General features: G+C 37.2%; 1 protein-coding gene across 1 annotated transcript in view; it reads left to right on the forward strand.

Annotated features, from left to right (window-relative positions):
- Positions 1 to 21,305, forward strand: part of LOC100717492 (17-beta-hydroxysteroid dehydrogenase type 6-like) — a 66,054-nt gene that overhangs the window by 29,274 nt on the left and 15,475 nt on the right. The window contains exon 2 of the mRNA XM_003475962.4: positions 15,569 to 15,827. Coding sequence (XP_003476010.1) covers positions 15,569 to 15,827 — 259 coding nt within the window. The remainder of the gene's footprint in view (positions 1 to 15,568; positions 15,828 to 21,305) is intronic.

The following is a 21,305-nucleotide window of genomic DNA, read 5'->3' on the forward strand; positions in this document are numbered from 1 at the left end:
TCCCACCTTCTCTGCCTCATTTCTGTTGTGCTCTTTTTCCGTCATTAGTTGTCTGTCTTCTTCATTTCACTTTTTGCTCCATTCATTGGTGCCTCTCTGCCACTGTTCCTGGAATCCTGGTGCTTTTCTTTCTCTTTAGAATGTGAAAAAATGTTCATCATCATTAGTCTTTAGAGAAATGCAAATTAAAACCACACTGAGATTTCATCTCACTCCTGAAAGAATGGCCAAGATCAAGAAAACCATCAACAATAAATGATGTAGAGCCTGTGGGGAAAAAGGAACTCTCCTTCACTGTTGGTGGGAGTGTAGACTAGTGCAACCATTGTGGAGGTCAGTCTGGAGATTTCTCAGAAAGCTGGGACTGAAAGCACCATTTGACCCAGTTATTCCACTTCTAGGCATATTCCCAGAAGAACTGAAAGCATCATCCCACAGTGATATATGTACACCCATGTTTATAGCAGCACAATTTGTAATAGCCAATGTTGGAAACAACCTAAGTGTCCATCAGCTGAGGAATGGATAAAAAAGTTGTGGTACTTTTATACAATGTAGTACTACTCAGCTATACAGAATGATCACATTGAGATATTTATAAATAAATGGACGCAGCTTGAAACCATACTCATAAGTGAAATAAATCAAACTCACATGTATAAATACCGAATAGTTTCCCTAGTGTAAGAAACGATAAGAATACTAAAAGTACGTGGTAATCATGATTCCCAGTCACACTGGTTTGAAGCCATATAATGTTTTCACTCATTAATTGGAATGGTTTTAATATGGGTTGTTTTATTTTATTGTCTGTGATACTACGAATAACTATTTTGAAGAAAATAAGATAGCATAATAGCTAGTGCTGATTTAATATCATCCTGTTTTGAAGCCCCATCAAATTGTTGTTCATCTGTTTCCATTGGTTTTAACATGTTGTATCTTATTATATTTTAATGTATGCAATATTATAAGCAAATTTTTTTATAGGCAAAGAGATACTATAGAAACTGATGTTTGGTTTCTGTTAGCTGGTTCTAAATACCATGCAATACTTTCATTCTCTTGAATGGTTTCACACTGTCTTGATAAGTTTGATGCTATAGTATACGAAGTTAGACTCAAATATTTCAGGGAAATAGTCACTATGGTAACTAATATTAATGTCAGGCTATCTGGTGGTGAAACACAATGATGTTTAAATTTTTCGGTTCTGACCAGTGTTATTCTATTGATATGTTCTTTTTTATCTCAATCTCCCCCTTTTTTCTTTTTTTTAAAATTAATTTATTTCTTAGTATTTTTTAACTAAGGGGAAACTAAATTAAAAATAGCGGGATATATTGTAACTTTTTTGTTTCCCTATTAATCTGATGTGAGCCCCTGTATTATTCTCCACATCTTGTTCTGACTGATTTTATTATATTCTGTTTTGCTTAATAATATCAAGTTTGAGGGTATAGGCAACCACTTGGAAGGCAACCAGATATTCTATGATGCCCATTATGGTTTGACTATTATCTTCTTTGGAAGTCCTGTAAGGTCTCCAATGTGGGTTTTATTGGTTTTCTGTACTGTTTTGTTCAATTCTTTTATACCAGCTGATATAGGCAACTCTTTTTAGGATAACAAGAGGCATAATGGTAACCATTGTTGATCATCTAGTAATCTTTCTTTTTTTTGCATTATATACTATATCCATCCTCCTGTTCTAACTGACTCTGTTTTGCTTTGTCACATTGGGTTTTTCTTTGGTCTGTCTTGTTTCTTTTTTTAAACTTTTTTCTTTTTCTCTTCAAAGAAAAAGTTATAAGAACTGTGGGAGTAATGGAAACCAAAATGTGTGATTGTTAGTGTAAAAAAGAGAGGAAAGAAAGTGATCTAAAGGATATAACTGCAAATATATTTAAATATGTAGGGTTGAAAACCATATTACTGAGTTTTGTTGGATCATTGAACAGAACTGCCTGCAATCTCACTGTATTACTGTCCACTTTATATGCTTTAATTTTGTTGGACAACTGTTTCTGAGATGACAATATGTAATATATTAACTAGTGAATTCTTACTGTAAATTTTTTCTCTTGAAATTCTGTATTACTTTTACTGTTTTGCTTCATTTAGTTATGTTTTTCTCTTTAAATAAATAAAAAAAGCATATCCTGCAGTATTCTCTGTAGGGTTGGATTGGTGGTTGCAAATTCTCCCGGTTCCTGATTATCTTGGAAACATCTTGTTTCTCCATTAATTTCAAGGTTTTTCAGGGTACCTCCATCTGGGTTGGTGGTTATTTTCTTTCAGGGATTGGAATATTTTGCTTCACTCTCTTCTTTATTTGATGGTTTGTGTTGAGAAGTCTGCCATGATTCTGATAGGCCTTCCTTTATAGGTTATCTGTTTCTTGTCTCTGACAGCTTTTAATATTCTGTTCTTATATTAGATTTCTGGGATCTTGATTACTATATGCCTGGGTGTAGTTCTGTTTTGGTTGTAGGTGGCTGGAGTTTTGTATGCCTCATAGATCTGAATATCTTTTCCTTTTCCTATGTTTGGGAAGTTTTCCTTACTTATTTCTGTGAATAGCCTTTATAGTTCCTTTGTACCCTGCTTCTTCATTCACATTCTTTATTCTTAAGTTATAGATCCTCTTGTCATCTTCTAGCCTTTGTATTGTTACTGCTTGTTTCCTTGTTATTTTTAAGAAATTTTTCCTTTCATGATCCCACATTGCAAACCTGTCCTCTAGTTTGGATAATCTATCCTTAGTTTCTTTCAAGCAGATTTGCCATCTTTCCATAGAATTTTTAATTTCCTGGTAATCTCTTTGAACCTGTTTCTTGTATTCTATGTTTTCTCTATTTTGTTCATCAAACAATTCTCTTTTTTTGTGTTTTTCCCTTCTTCCATTTCTTTTTTCTTGATATGTGCTTAACATTTCTTTAATTATTCTATTTATATCTTGCTTTACTTGGTTAAATACTTCACTGTTGAACTCATCTATGAGGTCCTGAAGATATTGCTTTATGTCTACTGTTGCCCTGTCTGATGTTTCATGTTTGCTGTCCTCATTCTCCTTTGCATTTACCTTTCCCAGATCAATGTTCTCAGGATTCGGGATTGGGGACCCTTTCTTGTTGCTTCCTCTTCTCATATTTTTTGTTCCTTCCATACACATGTATAGGAGGCCCAGCTTCTTTCTTTGTTGGTTGCAGTTTGTCTGAATCATGCTTCTTAGGTGCTCCCACGCACTGCAGTGTATTACTGAGATACAGACCAGGGCAGCCTATGCTGGGCCTGCCCCTCTGGGTCTGTCAACCTGCTGAGGACTTCACTGTGTTAGGGTATGCTGACACGTGTAGGGACTTGTTTTGGGCTAGCCTACTGGGTCTGAGTCTGGGGTGTGACTCATGTCAAGTGCTCCCCACCAATCCTGCTTGAGAAGGGAGCAGCTGACTGAAGTCCCTGCAGCCCCTTGTTCTGGCCAGTCTGCCCAGTCCCAGAATGTCATCTGTTGGTGCTTCTTTGTCTATGGAAGGGTTTTTATTCCCATCACTCACTGCAGGTCAATGCAGGGTTCCCTGCAAGCTCAGCTCTGCTCTTAGTTCTGTTTGCCGATTCCCATCCTTAGTGTGAATGGGTCTCCAGTGAGTTGAAACTGGTGGGCTTTCAGGTAGCTCAGTAAGTTTTAGTTGTGCGAGTTCCAGTGCCACAGTGGTAGTGAGTTCAAGCGGCAGTACCGAGAGTGTAGCTGTTCCAATAGTAGCACTGGGACTATATTTTTAATTGTTTTCTCTCAGCTTAGTTTGTTACTGGGTTGGGAGGGTCTATCTCCCTCTGTTTGGGACTCCCCATGCAGTATTATTTTTGAAATCTAAGTTGACTATCTTAGGGAGCCTCTGTAGCCTGCTGTTATGTATCTGCTGATAGAACTGTAGGGGACTGGCAGCAGCTGAAAAGATAAGAAGTATGAAATATAAATGACCTTTATTTTGAGAATGTGGGGAGAGACACCCCTGATCCCCTGGGGCACAGCATCTCCCCCCTTGGTCGGTGATCTTTCCATGGAACACGTGGAGTGGAGGCATATAAGTAGCCTTGGTTTGGGGTGGAACCTAAGGGGGTATTAGGGATGCACAGGTAGCCCATTGGTCTTTGTTTGGTGCCATAGGTAAATTCCTAGGGGTGGGGGAAATAGGAGCTCCTTGGTTCTGGCTGAGGCTTTTCCAGCTACAGTGTCTGGCCTGGGCCAAAACTCTTTCATCTGCCATCTTGACCTCAGGCTCCTGTTAAATTTATTTCTAAGTATTTCATTTTTTGGATGTTATTGTGAAGGGTGTGGGTCTTTAATTTTTCTGTCAGTGATTTTCTTATTAGTGTATAGGAATGTTATTGATTTTTGTGTGTTGACTTTTTATCCAGCTACATTACTGAATTTATTTAATATACATAGGAGTCTTTCAATGGAGTTTTGGGAGTCTTCTATGCAGAGTATCATGTCATTTGTCAATAAACTTCTTATTTTTCTATTCTTACTCCTTTTATTTCTCTCTCTTGTCTAATTGCTCTGTCTAGTATTTCCAGCACTATATGACATCCTTGTCTTGTTCCTGATTTTATGGTAAAGGCTTTCAGTTTTTGGCCATTTAACATGATGCTGGCAGTTGTTTGTCATAGATGGCTTTTATCATATTGAGGTAAGGACCATCTATTCTAATTTTCTGTGAGGTTGTTACCATAAATAAGTGTTGGACCTTTTTTTTTTGCATCTATAGAAATGATCATGTGGTTCTTATTTTTGGATCTATTGATATGGTGGATTACATTTATTGATTTGCATATGTTGAACCATCCCTGCATTCCAGGGATGGATCCCACTTGAGCATGGTGTGAATCTTGGTGATTTGCTGCATTCTGTTTGCCAAAATTTTATTGAGAATTTTTGCATCTATGTTCATCAGGGAGATTGGCTTGTAATTCTCTTTTTTGGTTGAGTCTGTCTTAGGTTTTGGTTTTGGAGTAATATTTCTTTCCAGGAATGAGTTAGGGAGAATTGTTCCCCTTCCAATGTCATTGAAGAGTTTTAGGAATGTCAGCATTAAATCTTCTTTGAATTTCTTGTAAAATTCCATCGTGAATCCATCTGGATCTGGGCTTTTCTTTGTTGATAGGAGTTTAGCTACATTTCCACTTTCATTAATTATAATTGGCTATTCAGCAGTTTTATATCTTCTTGACTCAGCTTTGGTAATTCATATGTTTCTTGGTATCTATCCATTTCTTCTGTTATCAAGCCTATGAGAGTAGAGGTTTTCAAAATAGATATTGATGATCTTCTGTGTTTGCATAGGGTCTGTAGTGATTTTGTCATGGATTTGAGTTTTTTTCTTTCCTTTTTAAATAAGGTTGGCTCAAGGCCTGTCAATTTTGTTCACTGTTTTCAAAGAATCAACTTTTTGATTCATTGATTCTTTGTATTGTTTTCTTAGTCTCTATTCCATTGATTTCTGCTCTGACCTTTATAATTTCCTCCCTTCTTTTGGTTTTGGGCTTGACTTGCACTTCTTTTTCTAGATGTTTGAAATGTAGTATCAGGTTGTTTATCTGTGTTTACTTTGTTTTCCTGATGTGGGAATTCACCACAATAAATTTTACTCTGAGGACTGCTTTCATTGCATCCCATAGATTATGGAAAGTTGTATTTGTATTTTTCTTTGCTTGTAGATATTGTTTAATTTGTTCTTTAATTTCTTCTGTGACTCCCTGATTGCTCAAGAGTGCATTATTCAATTTCCATGTTTGTGGTGTTTTTTCAGTTTCTTTTTTCATTGATTTCTAGATTCATGGTGCTATGATCTGATAACCTGCATGGGATAATTTCATTTTTTTGCATTTACTTTAGCATGTCCTGTGGGCTAGTATATGGTCTATTCTAGAGAGGCATGTATATTTTGGTTCTGAGAAGAATGTATATTTTGGAGGGAACAAAGATGGTGGAGAGATAACAGCTTTCTACAGAGGCTCCCTGAGATAGTCAACTTGGAATTCAACATAATACAGTGTGGGGAGCCCCAAAAGAGGAAGTTGAATTCTCTTGTCCCAAGAAGAAAGTAAGGTAGGAAGAACCAATCAAACATACAGTCACGGTGCTATTATTGGAACAGCTAAAGGTTCAGTGCTCCCACCGAGAGACTTGCCAAGCCGTCCAAAGTTCCACCACTTCGACTCACTGGAGGCACAGTCACACTGAGGAAGAGGGTCAGCCAGACAAATGGAAAGCTGAGGTGGTGGGGTGCCTGCATCAACCAGTGGTGAGTGACAGAAATGGAGCCATTCCACAGAAAGGGGGCCTCTGGTGGATGACATTCTGGGACAGGGCAGGACTGGCAAGTACAAGGGGTAGCAGTGACTTCAGTCAGTTGCTCCTTTCCTGAACAGGATTGGTGGAGTGACTTGGGCCTGGGTCACACGACATGGCTGAGACCCAATAGATTATCCAAAATTAATTCCCTATGGCAGTAGCACACACTAACACAGTGAAGCCTCAGAAGTTTGGCTGACCCAGAGGGGAGGTGGCACAAAGTAATACAGTGCAGGCCTCAGATGCTTGAGGGATCAAGAGGGGAGGGGCCAGCATACCCTGCCCCTGGTTGCAACTTGCTAGCACACTGCAGTGGGAAGGGTCATCTAGCCAGTCTGCTTTAGAGAATTGTAACCAACAAAGAAAACACTAGGGCCTCCTGGAAGAAATAAAAAAGATGGGAAGAGGAAGCAACAACAAAAAGTCCCCAGGTCCCAACCCTGAGAACATGGACCCAGGACAAAGGAGAATGAGAACAGCAAACAGGCAATATCAGACACAGAACCAGTGCTCATAAAGAGATATATTCGGGACCTCATAAACAAGTTCAAAAGTGAAATATTCAGCCAAGTAAAGCAAGATATAAGAAGATTAATAAAAGAGATACTAAGCACCCCTGAAGCACACACAGATGGAACTATTTGATGAAGAATATAAAGAAACTATAGAATACATGAAGCCTGATTCAAAGAGATTACCAGGATATTAAAAGCTCCATGGAAAGATGGCAAATCAGCTTGGAAGAAACTATGGATAGATTATCCAAACTGGAGAACAATTTTGCAAAGTGGTATTATGAAAGGAAAAACTTTTTAAAAATAACAAGGAAACAAGCAGTAACAATACAAAGGCTGGAAGATGACAAGAGGATCTATAACTTAAGAATAAAGCATGTGAACGAAGAAGCAGGGGTACCAACAAAGGAACTACAAAGACTATTCACAGAAATAATTAAGGAAAACATCCCAAACATAGGAAAAAGAAATGATATTCTGATATATGAGGCATACAGTACTCCAGCCACCTACAACCAAAACAGAGCTACACCCAGGCATATAATAACCAAGATCCCAGAAATGCAATGTAAGAGCAGAGTATTAAAAGCTGTTAGAGACAAGAAACAGATAACCTATAAAGAAAGACCCATCAGAATCATGGCAGACTTCTCAACACAAACCATCAAGTCAAGAAGAGCCTGGAATGAAATATTCCAAGCCCTGAAAGAAAATAACCTCCACCCCAGATTGATATATTCTGCTAAACTATCTAAAGAAATTAATGGAGAAACAAGATGCTTCCACGACAAAGAGGAACTTGGGAAATTCACAACCACCAACCCAACTTTACAGAGAATACCGCAGGGTGTCCTAGAGAGAGAGAAAAGTACTAGGATTCTAGGAATAGTGGCAGAGAGGCCTCAATGAATGGAGCAGAAAACAGAATGAAGAAGATAAGCAGCTTCTTTTTAACCAAGACAGCACGGCTGGAGGATTTAAGGTCGTGCTGAGACTGTGATAGCTGATAACGGGAGTCTGCAAATCCCGCACCTTTAATGCGGCAAACTGATCAGTGGACCCAGGAGGAAAAGCTATACTGGCTTTTGGTGACTGCTGGAAATTGAGACCCAGGACCCCGCAAAGCAGCCAGGGCCCGGCTGTGCCAGAGGAGATTGTGAGAAGCTCCGGAGTTCTGAAGCTGGGCACCATGCAGTTTTCTGATAGTTCCGCGCTGTGTCGGGAACGCAGTGAAGGCAAGCAGCATAGTGTGCAGTAGACTCAAGAGGAAGACTTGCACTGAGTCCTGGTGAGTACTGGGGACTGAGCCCTGTGGCTGCTGTGGCTGGCTGGAAGACATCTTGAAATTGGGCAGAGCCCTCCACCACAGCGACATCAATAACTTGGAGAGTCTGGTGGAAAACATCTTGGAGATGGGCAAAGCACGTGGCTCAGTGACATTAGACAGTCGCCCCTGGTGTAGAGAGGTCTAGTGGAGGACATCTTGAAAGTGGGCAGAGCCCGGTGCCGTATTGGCGTCAGTGACATAGAGAGAACTAGTGGAAGACATCTTGGAATTCGGCAGACCTGCAGCCGTGGGGACATTACATAGTCGCTCCTGGCATAGAGAGGTCTGGAAGAGGACAGCTGGGATTTGGGCAGAGCCCTGTGCCATGGTGACATTAGCCAGCTGCTTCTGGCACAGAGAGAACTGGCAAGACCCGCTGGGTCTGAACCAAGCCTCTGGTTGGGACCCAATAAGCAGATATAAAATAGTCACAATTCTGTGACACCCACAAAGTACAGCCTAATTTGCAGATTGACTGGCACAGAGGCTGGAAGGCTAGCCTGCACCACCCCTGCATCCCTGCCTACCCCAGATAACAGCAAATTGGGGAGGACAGCAAAAACTCAAGTCAACACTTCTGAAAGGCCCTAAGCAATATGGAGAGGGCCACAGACCTCCAGAACACTCCAGTCTGAAAGAAACCAGAAACATGACAAGAGATAGAAATAATCTCCAGTTGCCCAACATGAGAAAATAAGTCCAGGAGAAGTAAACAGTGAAGAGAACAAGCACAGTAACCATCTAATACTGGACACAGCATCAGCTGAAATAAAAAAAAATACCTCCATGACCTCATAGATGATTTTTTTAAGGAGAAAAAGAAAAAAAAAAGCAGAGAAAGGGTGCAAGTTATACAAATTTATAGAAAAAAATAAACAGTAGGAAACCACTAGTTAATGGATTACATATTCTCATGTTAGAAATAATTGTTCAAGTTACAAAATTAAAGCATATAAAGTGGACATTCAAACAGTGAGACTGCAAACAGTTCTGTTCAATGATCCAACAAAACTCAGTAATATCATTGTCTATCTTATACACTTAAATATACATGCAGTTAACCATTTAGAGCACTTTCTTTTCCTCTCTTTTGTACAACAACTATTACACATTTTGGGTTTTATTGCTCCCACATTACTTTTTTTTGGAAGAGAGTAAAACCAAATGTGACATAACAGAACAGAGTCGGTCAAATCAAAAGGGTGGACATAACAGATAATGTAAAAACATAATACAAGGTGATCAACAATGGTTACCATAATGCTTCCCACTATCTCAAATAGAATTGCCTATATCATCAGTTATAATAAAATTGAGCAAAACAGTAAAGAACAAAGCCAACAAAACCAAAACATTGGAGACATTATAGGTCTTTAAAAGTAGATAATAGGCAACCAGAATGGGCGTCATAATGAATCCCACTATCTTCACAGCTGTTGCCTAAACTTTCGAACCTGGTACTATCAAGCAAAACAGAATAGAGGAACATCAGTCAAAACAAGATGGTGAGAGCAATACAGGGCTTTAAATCAAGTTAATAGAAAATCAAAGTGGGTTACTATAATATATCCTGCTATTTTTTAATTTATTTTTCCCTTAATTAAAAGGATAGAAATAAAACAGTAAATAAAATGGAGATTGAGACACAAGAGGGCATAACAACGAAACAGCGCAGATCAAAACATAACCATTTAAGCAAAATAGTGTTTCACCACAAGATAATCCCGACATAAAAGTAGTTACAATATTGTCTCTTTCTTTGAAATCTTTGAGTATAACTTCATATACTGTAGCATCAAATATATCAAAACAATGTAAAACCATTGAAGAGAATGACAGTATTACAGAGTATTTAGAATCAACAGAAAATGAACAATGGTTTCTGTATAATCTTCCTTGTCTATAAAAATTTTTGTTTATACTATCACATATAATAAAATACAATAAGATACAACACATTAAAACCGATGGAGACAGAGGACCAAAAGCTTGATGGGACTTCAAAACCAGATGATACCAAATCACCACTACCTATTATGATGTCTTGTTTTCTCCAAAATAGCTGTTCCTATCATCTAATCTTCTCTGCCTCATTTCTGTTGAGCTCTTTTTCTGTCATTAGTTGTCAGTTTGTCTTCTTCATTTTGTTTTCTGCTCCATTCAACTCTGCCACTATTTCTGGATTCTTCATATATTTTTTTTTAGAATATCCTGCAGTATTCTCTGTAGAGTTGAATTGGTGGTTGCATATTCCCCTAGTTCCTCTTTATCCTGGAAGCACCTTGTTTTTCCATCAATTTCCAGGGATAGTTGTGCAAGATATATCAATCTTGGCTGGAGGTTATTATCTTTCAAAACTTGAATTATTTCCCCCCACGCTCTTCGTGATTTGATGGTTTGTGCCGAGAAGTCTGCTGTAATTCTGATGGGTGTTCCCTTGTAAGTGATCTGTTTCTTTTCTCTAATGGCTTTTAATATTTTGTATGTTGGATTTCTGGAATTTTGATTATTATGTGCCTGGGTGTGGCTCTGTTTGGGTTGTAGGTGGCTGGGGTCCTGTATGCTTCATACATCTGAGTATCTTTACCTTTTGCTAAATTTGGAAAATTCTCCTGGATTATTTCTGTGAGTAGCTTTTGTAGTTCATTTGTTTGTGTCCCTACCTCTTCTTTTATGTTCTTAATTCTTAAGTTATAGATCCTCTTATCATCTTCTGTCTTTGTATTATTGCTGTTTGTTTCTTTGTTATTTTTAAGAAGTTTTTCATTTCATGCCCCCATATTACAAATCTGTCCTCTAGTTCAGATAATCGGTCCTTAGTTTCTTTCAAGCTGTTATGCCAGTTTTCGGTAGAGTTTCTAGTTTCCTGCTTTGAACCTGCTTCACATATTCTATGTTTTCTCTATTTTTTCCATCAAACAATTCTCCCCTTTTTTTCTGTTCTTCCATTCCACCATCTGTTTTTTCTTGGGTGGTGCTTAGCATTTCTCTAACTATTCTGCTTATGTGTTGCTTCAGGTCATTAATAACTTCATTCCTGAACTCGTCTATGAGGCTCTGAAGATAGCACTTTATGTCTATTGGTGCCGTGTCTGCTATTGCCTGTTTCTCAGGATTGGGGGCTGAGGAGCCTTTCTTGTTGCTCCCACTTCCCATATTCTTTGTTCCTTATATATGCAAGTGTATATAGGAGGCCCAGCTTCCTTCTCTGTCAGCCACAGTCTGATTGAATTGCGCCAGATAGGTGTTCCCGCCCATTGCAGTGCACCAGGGAGTTACGGACCGAGCAGCCAATGCGGGGCCACCCCTCCAGGTCAGCCTACCAAGGCTTCACTGCTAGGGTGCACCTCCAGGGCCTGGGACCTGGGTTGTTCTAGCCTACTGGATCTCAGCCAGCAGCATCACGTAGGCTAGGCACTGCTCACCAATCCTGTTTGAGAGGGGTATATGTGACTGAAGTCACTAAGCACTCTGTTCCAGCAAGTCTGCCTGGTCCCAGAGTGTCTTGTGATGGAGCCTCCTAGACCATGGAAGAGTCCCAGTTTCCCTCACTCACCGCAGGTTGATGCACGGCTCCCCGCCTGTCCAGCTCTCAACTCCGTTCACCGATTCCCGTTCTCAGAGCTTTCACGCGTCTCTCTCCCTGCCAAGCCAATTCAGACGCATCAGGGGTGGCAGGAAAACCAAATCGTGGCTTCCAATGGCGGGGGCTCCAGCTTCCACGCTGAGGCTTTATCTGTTCCTGTTATACCACCAGGATTGCATTCCCAGTTGGTTTCTCTCAGCCCAGTTCATTCTTAGGTCAGCAGGGTACATCTCCTCTTGCTTATGATTCCTCACTCCGCACCATTCCTGGATTCTAAACTGGGTCTTGCAGAGAGCTTGTGTAGCTGCTGCTATCTGTCCACCATGTTCTTCCTATCTCCGAGTGTAGAGGTTTTCAAAATAGGTATTGATGATCTTTTGTATTTTCGCAGGATCTGTAGTGATTTTACCCTTTTCATCCTTATTGCATGAATTTGAGTTTTTTCTTTTCTTTTTATATAAGGTTGTCTAGGGACTTGTCTATTTTATTTATTCTGTCAAAGAACCAACTCTTTGATCTTTGATTCTTTATTGTATTGTTTTCTTTGTCTCTATTGCATTGATTTCTGCTTTGACCTTTATAATTTTCTCCTTTCTTTTGGCTTTTGGCTCGACTTGCTCTTCTTTTTCTAGATGTTTGAGGTATAGCATCAGATTATTTAACTGTGTTTATTTTGTTTTCTGGATATGGGAATTCACCATAATAAATTTTCTTCTGAGTACTGCTTTCATTGCATTGCACAGGTTTTGGTAAGTTGTATTTGTATTTTTGTTTGCTTGTAGATATTATTTAATTTGTTCTTTAATTTCCTCTGTGACCCCCTGATTGCTCAGTAGTATATTATTCAATTTCCATGTGTTTGTGGTGTTTTATCAGTTTCTTTTGTCATTGATTTCTAGATTCATGGTGCTATGATCTGATAATTTATATGGAATAATTTTATTTTTTGCATTTACTTAAGCATGTTCTGTGGGCTAGTATATGGTCCATTTGAGAGAATCCCCTGGGTGCTATATTCATTCTCAGATTTTTAGGGTGGAACACTCTGTACACATCCACTAAGTCCATATGTTCACAGGTGTGATTCAGTTCTGTTATTTCTTTGCTGATTTCCTGTCTAGTTGATCGATCTCTGTGTGGCAGTTTGGTGTTAATGTCTACCATTATAATCATGTTATTGCTTATTTGATTTGTCATTTTTGTTAATATTTATTTTGTATAGCTGTGTGCTCCCGAATTTGATGCATATGCATTTTAGATTGTTATCTTTCTCTTGAAAATTTCTCTTAACAAATATGTAGGGACCTTGTTTATCTCTTTTGATCATTCTTGATTTGAAATTTACACTGTCTGAAAACAGAATAGCTACACCTGTGTTTCATTTATTTCCTGTTGCATAAAGCATTGTTTTCCGTCCTTTGACTTTCAGTGTATGAATTTCCTTTTGGGTTAGATGGGTTTCTTGTATACAGCATATGGGTTGGATGCTGTTTTTTAATCTGTCCTGCCAGTCTTTTTCTTTTAATTGGTGAATAGAGGCTATTTACATTAGTGGTTATAACTGATATATATTGGTTTACTTTTGACATGTAATCTTTCTGCTGTTGATTCTTTACTTTTCTCCTCTGTTTAACTGTTTGCTTTGCTTAGTGGTTTTTTTCCTATGTCTATTTAGAATGTCTTTCAGTATTCATTTCAGGGTTGGTTTGGTGGTCATATTCTTCAGCTGTTCTTTGTCATGGAAGTATCATGTTTCTCCATCCATTTTGAAGGACAGTTTTTCAGATTACAATAATCTGGGTTGGCAGTCATTTTCCTTTAGAATCTGAAATACTTCACTGCATACTCTTTTTGACTTCATTGTTTGTGTTGAGAAGTCTGTTGTGATTGTGATAGACTTTCCTTTATAGGTGATCTGTCTCTTCTCTCTAACAGCTTTTAATATTCTGTTCTTATGTTGGATTTCTGGGATGTTGATTATTATGTTTCTGGGTGTAGTTTTATTTTAGTTATGGATATTTGCAATTCTATATGCTTTACTGATCTGTATGTCTATTTCCATTCTCACATTTGGGAAATTTTCAGCTATTTACTACTGTAAATAGCTTCTTGATATCATTTATGTTGTCAGCTTCTTTTTCATTTATCCCTATCCATCTTATGTTGTTTTTCTTTGCATCATTTTGCAGCTGTTGAATTGTTATTTCCAGATTCCTTGTAATATTTAAAAGAGCTTTCTTTCCTGTCCACTAGCTGCAACCTTGTCTTTGAGGTCTGAAAGCCTATCTTCACTTTCACTGAGTCAGTTTTGCCAACTTTTGATGGAATTTTTGATTTCCTGTGTATCTCTTTAAATATTTAATGCATTCTGTTAATTTCTTGTACTGTTAATTCAAGGTGTTCATCTTTTTTAATTGCTCCTCTAACTTTTAAATTATGGCTTCTTTAGATGTGTTCAGGATTTCTTTCATTACACGTATCATCTCTTCTTTTACTTGGGTGATTATTTGTGATCCAAATTCTTTTATAACTTCCCAAAATTGTTTCTTTACTTAAGTTGCTATCGTTTCAGGTGTATGGCTTACATTTTCTTCTGTGTGCTTTGTCTCCTATGCTTGTTTGGGATAGGATGGAGATTTGAGATTGCATTTTGCTCTTTCATTTTTGTCATTTTCCTATATTCCCTTTGGAAAGTCAAAGGCAAAGTCTCAGTTTTTTCTTGGGTTGAGAATATCTATCCTTATTGGACAGAGTTTTCCCAGTTGAGTGGAGGTCCTTAGACAGACCTTACCAGATGGCTACCAGACATTTGGGTTCACTTGGCGGGACCTTACCATTTCAGAGGAAGTCACTTAAGTTTCCCTATGAGCTGGAAATCACTGCATGTGGTTTTGGCTCATGAGGAGGAACACAGGCAGCTGTGGCCCACTTGGGGGTCACTGGGTGGGGTCCAGATAGGCTCAGAGTGTCTTCTGGTGATGTGGGAAACTGGGGAGGGCCTTGTCAGTCTTGGATCAACAAAGTGCCAAAGCTTCCTGGTGGGCTGAAAACCACCGTGCATACTTTCAGCTTGTGAGGCAGAATGCAGGCAGCTTCAGTCCCCTCTGGGATTGCTCTGCAGGGTCCAGATAGTCCTGGAGGGACATTTAGATGCATTCTCCAGTGATGTGGGAGGTTGGGAAGGGCCTCAAGAGATAGACTCTTGCAAAGAATATCTATGTTTGCTTGTCAGGTGCCTGGGAACACTGAGAGCCTATGATCATTTGAAACAAATTTCTTAACTTGAGGTCTTTTGGATCCCTGAGACAGTGTTGATTTGGGCAGCAAACTCTTGTGAAGGATAGTTTGTGATTGAGGTCTTGCTGGGGTGATTCTTCATTTTCCCTATCCTAAAGCTTAAATCAGAGAAATTTACCTTCTAAGGGCTTGCTGCTCACCCTTAAACTGATACCATGTCCATTTAATGAAGAAAGTGTCCTTGATTTGATTCTGTAGTATATGTGAAGTTCAAGATCATAGTGATTTGTAAATTCACTCAAATCAAGTCAAGAATCAGTGCTCTATTTACTCTCTGGATTTTTGCCTACCTTAGTTTTTCCCCCCTAAGATTAAAGTATGTATCTACTTATTTTACTCTGTTCTTAACTAATAGACACATTTAAAAACATTAAAAAGATATTTTGTCTGTCAGTTTTAGTTGTTCTTACTAGAAAAATTGGTCAAGGTGTCAGTCATCATTTTGATCTGAGACTCAATTCCTGACTTGACTTTTATTGTTTTAGGACTCTGGGGCCTGGTCAACAATGCAGGCATTTTCTCCCGATTTACATTAATTGAGTGGCAGAAGACTGAAGACTTGATGAAAGTACTCAAAGTGAACCTCATTGGTTTGATGGAGGTGACCCTGAGCATGCTTCCCTTGGTGAGGAAAGCACGGGGGAGGATTGTCAATGTCTCCAGCTCTCTGGGAAGAGTTGCTTTCATTGCTGGAATCTACAGTTGCTCCAAGTATGGAGTTGAAGCATTTTCAGACATACTGAGGTAAGTAATGGTTAGGGATGGTGCTATGTACTTTCTCCTACCTTATTTTATCATTCCCCAAATCTTAGCTTGTAGATATGATTACTAGCCCATTTTATATAGGAATTTGTGATTCAGTTTTAGGTATCTTTCCTGAAGGGCACCTGCCACAGCCAAGACTTGACAGAACTGTGTTCTCACCCAAGATCTTTGTAGTGCCCCCACATAACATTGATATTCTCTGGATTTTTCTTTGATAAAATATCACTGCTAATGAAAGGGTAATTCTCTTTTTTACCAAGTAAAAGTTTATCCTTGTCTCTTCCTAGTGGTTCTCTTTTTCACTGGTTCCTCATCTGCTTCCAAGTTTTCCTTCTCTTTTTGAGTGTTTTAGTTTGAATTTGATGCATCCTTTCATAGCTCTGCTGCTACCTCCTGGGTTTTCTTTATGCACTGTTTTAGCTTCACATTACTCTCAGCTGCTTGTTTCTTTTTATAATTCTCTGATGTTTTGATTTCTAAGAAAAAATTCTATTGGCAGAGTTATTTCTGTGTGTGTGCCAGCTAGTAATACATTATATGCCTTTTGCATATACTTATATATCTGGCACTGTTGTGTATTCTATGTGTCATTTAATTTTCTTTTTGAAGATTTTTTATTTTATTAGCACATTTTTGTAGTAATGATTACATTCATTGTGAGGAGTTAGTATGTGTACATAAGACATTTTAATTCTTTTCACATCTCTACCTTTTCTCTCCTTCCCACCTCCCTCCATCTCTTGATCCTATTCCTATTTGTGAAAGATCAGTTTCCCTGTTTACTATTGTCTATCTTTTGCTTTTCTCTTTTTTCCTTTGGATTTCTCCTATAAGAGAAGCCATGTGATATTTAGATTGTGTATCTGATTTATTTTGCTTATTATCATGGCCATAATATGCAATAATTTACCTTCAAATGACTTAAATTTATCTTTATTATATCAGGGAATTACTCTGTTGTTTTTAATTCCACATTTCTTTATTCACTCATCTGTTGATGGATATATATATAAATATAGACTTCTTACAAGATTCAGCTGTTACGTTTTGTGCTGCTACAAACATAGGTATGCTAGTATCACTTCGATATGATGTTTTCAACTCTTTGAGGAAGATATCTAGAAAGATAGAGCTTTTAGTTTATTTGTGGAAACTCCACACTGATTTGCATAGTGATTGTAGTAACTTAGATGTCTTCCAACAAGATAGAAGCGCTCTTCTCACCTACCACTCCCAGTTTCACTAGTATTTGTTATTTTCTAATTTTTACTTTTATTAGTACATGTGTGCAGTACATAGTGATTACATGCATTGTGGGGAGTTAGTACATTTATGTAATACATCTTCATTAATTTTTCATCTCTTTTCCCCTCTCCCTTCATTTTGTTATTGTTTGATTTCTTCATGACAGTCACTCTCTCTGGAGTAAGACAGAATAGAATCTTAGTTCTGTTTTCATTTGCATTTCTCTATTGGATAGGGAGATGTTTAACAATTTTTCATGTTTTTATTGATGATTTGTACTTATTCTTCTGAGAAGTATGTATTCTTTTTAGCTGCCAATTTTTGGTTGGGTCTTTTATGTTGGGGGATCTAATTCTGTTTAGTTCTTTACGTATTGTAGATATTAGTCCTTTTCCCAAGCAGTAGATGGCAAGTTTTTTCCCATTCTGTAGGTTGTCCCTTCACTATGTTAGCTGTTTCTTTTTCTGGACAGAAGCTTTTTAATTTGATATAACAGCATGTGTTGATTCTAAATGTTGGTTCTTTTTCATTATTTATTTTTATGAATCATGTATTTATGTACTTGTGCATATTTGTAATACATAATGATTACATGTATCTTGGAGGAGTTGCACAGGTACTTAACACAAATTAATCATTTTTGTGCTTTCCTCTCCTCTCCTTCTGTTTTTTCCAACTCTTGATCCTCTTCTCATTTCAAGAAACTCTATTTTAGTTTTTTCTTTGATCCACTTTCTTAATCATGTTCTCCTTCCTTTTCTCACTTTTTTTATATCTTTGGTGCTGTCCCCCCCCCCACTTTTTTTGGTCTTTCTGAGACAAGATCTTGCTATGAAATTCAGGCTGGCCCTGAGCTAACTTTGTAGCTGGGCTGGACTTGAACTCACAACAATCTGCCAGTGTCAGCTTCCCAAGTGCTGGTATCACAGGTGTGTGCCACCATGCCTCACTGATGCTGTTTCTTGTCTAATTGTGGTTCTTTTCAGAAAGTACATGCCTATGTGAAAGTTTTACCTATTTTATCTTCCAGTGGGTTGCTTATGATTTAACATTTAGATATTTGACATATTTTGATTTTAGTTTAGTATACAGTGAGAGATTTAGTCTATATTCAATTTTCTGCATGTGTGTATCCAGTTTCCCAGCACCATTTGTTAATCAGGTTATCTATCCTGTAGCACAAGGTTTTGGGCCCTTTGTTAAAGTTCAGATGCCTGAATGTGCTGAGGGCTATTTCAGCTGAATGTACCTCGGGTCATGTCTGCTTTTTTTTTTTTTAATGCCAATATCATGCTGCTTTTGTCATTGTGGCTTAAATGTAATTTGAAGTCCAGGATTGTGATTCCCTTGCTTTTCTCTTGTTGTTCAGGTTTGCTTTTGTATGCTGGGTCTCTTCTGGTTCCATATGAAATTTTGGATTGTTTTCTCTATTTCTGTGAAGAATATAGTTGGTATTTTGGTTCAGATTACATTAAATCTATATATCAGTTTGAATAATGTGGCCATTGTGCCAATAGTATTTCTTGTCCAGGAGCATGGAATTTTTTTTCATTTTCAGATGTCTTCTTCAATCTTTTTTTTTTTTCCAAGAATACAGTAGATTTCTTTCAACATATTCTTTGCCACATTAATTCCTAAGTATTAAATTATTCTTGAAGCTATTGTCAATGGCATTGTTTTCTTAATTTCTTTGTCACTGGACTTCTCATTGGTATTCAGGGATCCTATTGATTTTTGTGCGCTGATTTGGTATCCTGATACATTCTTGAATTTGTATATTAGTTATAGAAGTCTAATGGTGGAATATTTTCAGTTTTTTATATAAATGATCCTGTTCTCTGTGATTAAGATCAATTTGACTTCTTTCTTCCTATATATACCCCTTTTATTTCTTTCTCCTACCTGGTTGTATTGGAGAATAGTTTGAGTGCTACAATGAAGAGGAATGGTGATAGTGGAGATCTTTGTAATTTTCCTGATTTTACAGGAAAATATTTCAGTTTTTCTTCCTATTTAATTTGATATTGGGAGCAGGCTTATCATAAATGGCTTTTGTCAGATTGAACTAAGCTGTTTTATTGCCATGTTCTCCATGATCTTTGCTATAAACAGCTGTTGAATTTTGTGAAAATCTTTTTCTGCATCTATTGAGATAATCAGGTGATTTTATTCTTGCTTCTATTTATGTGATGTATTACATTTATTGAGTTGCATATACTGAACCATCCTTGTAGCCCACACATGACACTAATTTTGTCATGATGTATAACCTTTTCACTAATTTGTTGCATATTGTTTTCCAGTGTCTTGTTGAGGATCTTTGTATCTATGTTTATTACAAAGCCTGACCTATAGTTTTCCTTTTTAGTTGAGTCCTTGTCTGATTTTGGAATCAAGTAATGTTAGTTTCCAGGTATGAGTCTGAATATTCTTTCCCTTTCAGTTTCATTAAAGAGTTTGAGGAGTATTGGCAGTGCATCTCCCCTGAAATTCAGATAGAATTCAGTGATGAGCCTATCAGGTCATAGACTTTTTTTAGTTCTTGCCTATTGTTAGATTATTTGTGGTTTTTATATCTTCTTGGTTCAATTTAGGTAATTCATGTATTTTATTTCTTCTGTGTTTTCCAATTTTTGCAGCATAGGTTTTTGAAGTAGTTACTAAGAATATTCTGGATTTGACTGGTGTTGGTTGCCTTTTTCATTTCTAATTGTATTGATATGGGTCTCTTTCTCTTTCTAACTTTTTTTCAGGGTAAGGTTGGCTAAGGATTTATTTCATCTATTCTTTTAAAGAACTAGCTGTTTAATTCATTACTTCATTGTGTTGCTTTTTTAGTCTTACTCTCATTATTTCCTAATCTGATTTTTATAATTTCCATCCTTTATTAGTTTTGGATTTAGATTTTTCTTGTTTTTCTAGGAAGCTGAGGTGCAGCATTTATTTGGATTTCTTATTTTTCAGATGCGAATATTTGCAGATATAAGCTTCCCTCTTAGACTCCTTTGCATTGTTCCCAGAGGATCTGCTGTGCTTTACTGGCATTTTCATTTAAGTCTAGGAACTTTCGAATTTCTTCGGTGATTTAAAAAAATATTTTATTTTAAAGAGAATAAAACAAAACAAAACAGAACAAAGAAAATCAGAAGAAAACAATGCAATCAACACAGAATTTCCAAATAAGATATCAGGAAATCAACAGTGGTTACCATAATGTCTCTTGTTTTGTTCAAAACAGTTGTCCACATTTTCACACATGAATTCAAATGAGACAAAATAGTATAAAACTGTTCAAAACAAAAGAATGAAAGCCTTCAAAACCAGACAAAAGGAAAATCAACAATGGTTACCATCATGTCTCTTCAAAATTGCTGTCCATACTTTCACACATATTGAAATTAAATAATGCAAAACACACCAAAACCAATCAAAACAAAGAATAAAAGCATTACTGGACTTTACAACATGATGATAGGAAATCAGCAATGGCTACCATAATGTCTGCTTTTCTTCAAAGTACCTGTTCATACCATCGCATGTTATAAAATAAATTCTTATAAATTCTTTAGGAGAAGCTTTAGGCATGTATAAACCTATACATGTACATCTGTGCTTTCTGTATTAGAAAAACAAAACAAAACAAGACAAATTATGACAAAAACAAGAAACAAAAGAGAAATAACAATAACAAAGAGCCCATAACAATGACAATGTAGACATTCAAAACAAGGTGGTAGGAACATAACTAAGGTTGTGATTTTGCATAGTTTTTTTCAAAAGAGTTACTCAGATTATCACAGATAGACCTGCAAAATTGATCTCATCCTGTGAAAGTTAATTGTTTTGCTCCAAAATCTAACAGAATTAGTAGTACAATCATCTTAGCTATCTGAAGTGTATATATACAAATCTATATCTTTTTTCTTTCCCTTTCCTTTTTTCTCCTTTTCCCTGAGTTGTTTTTTCCACATTGAGCAGTTTTTTTACCCTTTCACAATTGTTATTGAAGATTTTGTGTCTTATTTACTCTCTTAGTTTCTTACACTAGGAAGACAATACAATATTTACACATGAGTTTGATTCATTTCACTTATGAGAATGCTCTCAAGTTGTATCCATTTATGCATAAAACCTCAATATGATCCTTCTTTATAGCTGATTTGTACTCCATTGTATAAAAATATCACATCTTTTTTTATCCATTCCTCATTT

This window comes from Cavia porcellus, unplaced genomic scaffold, assembly GCF_034190915.1.
Source record: "Cavia porcellus strain 051 isolate PalLab524CR breed Dunkin Hartley unplaced genomic scaffold, mCavPor4.1 scaffold_8, whole genome shotgun sequence".
Classification (NCBI taxonomy): Eukaryota; Metazoa; Chordata; class Mammalia; order Rodentia; family Caviidae; genus Cavia; species Cavia porcellus.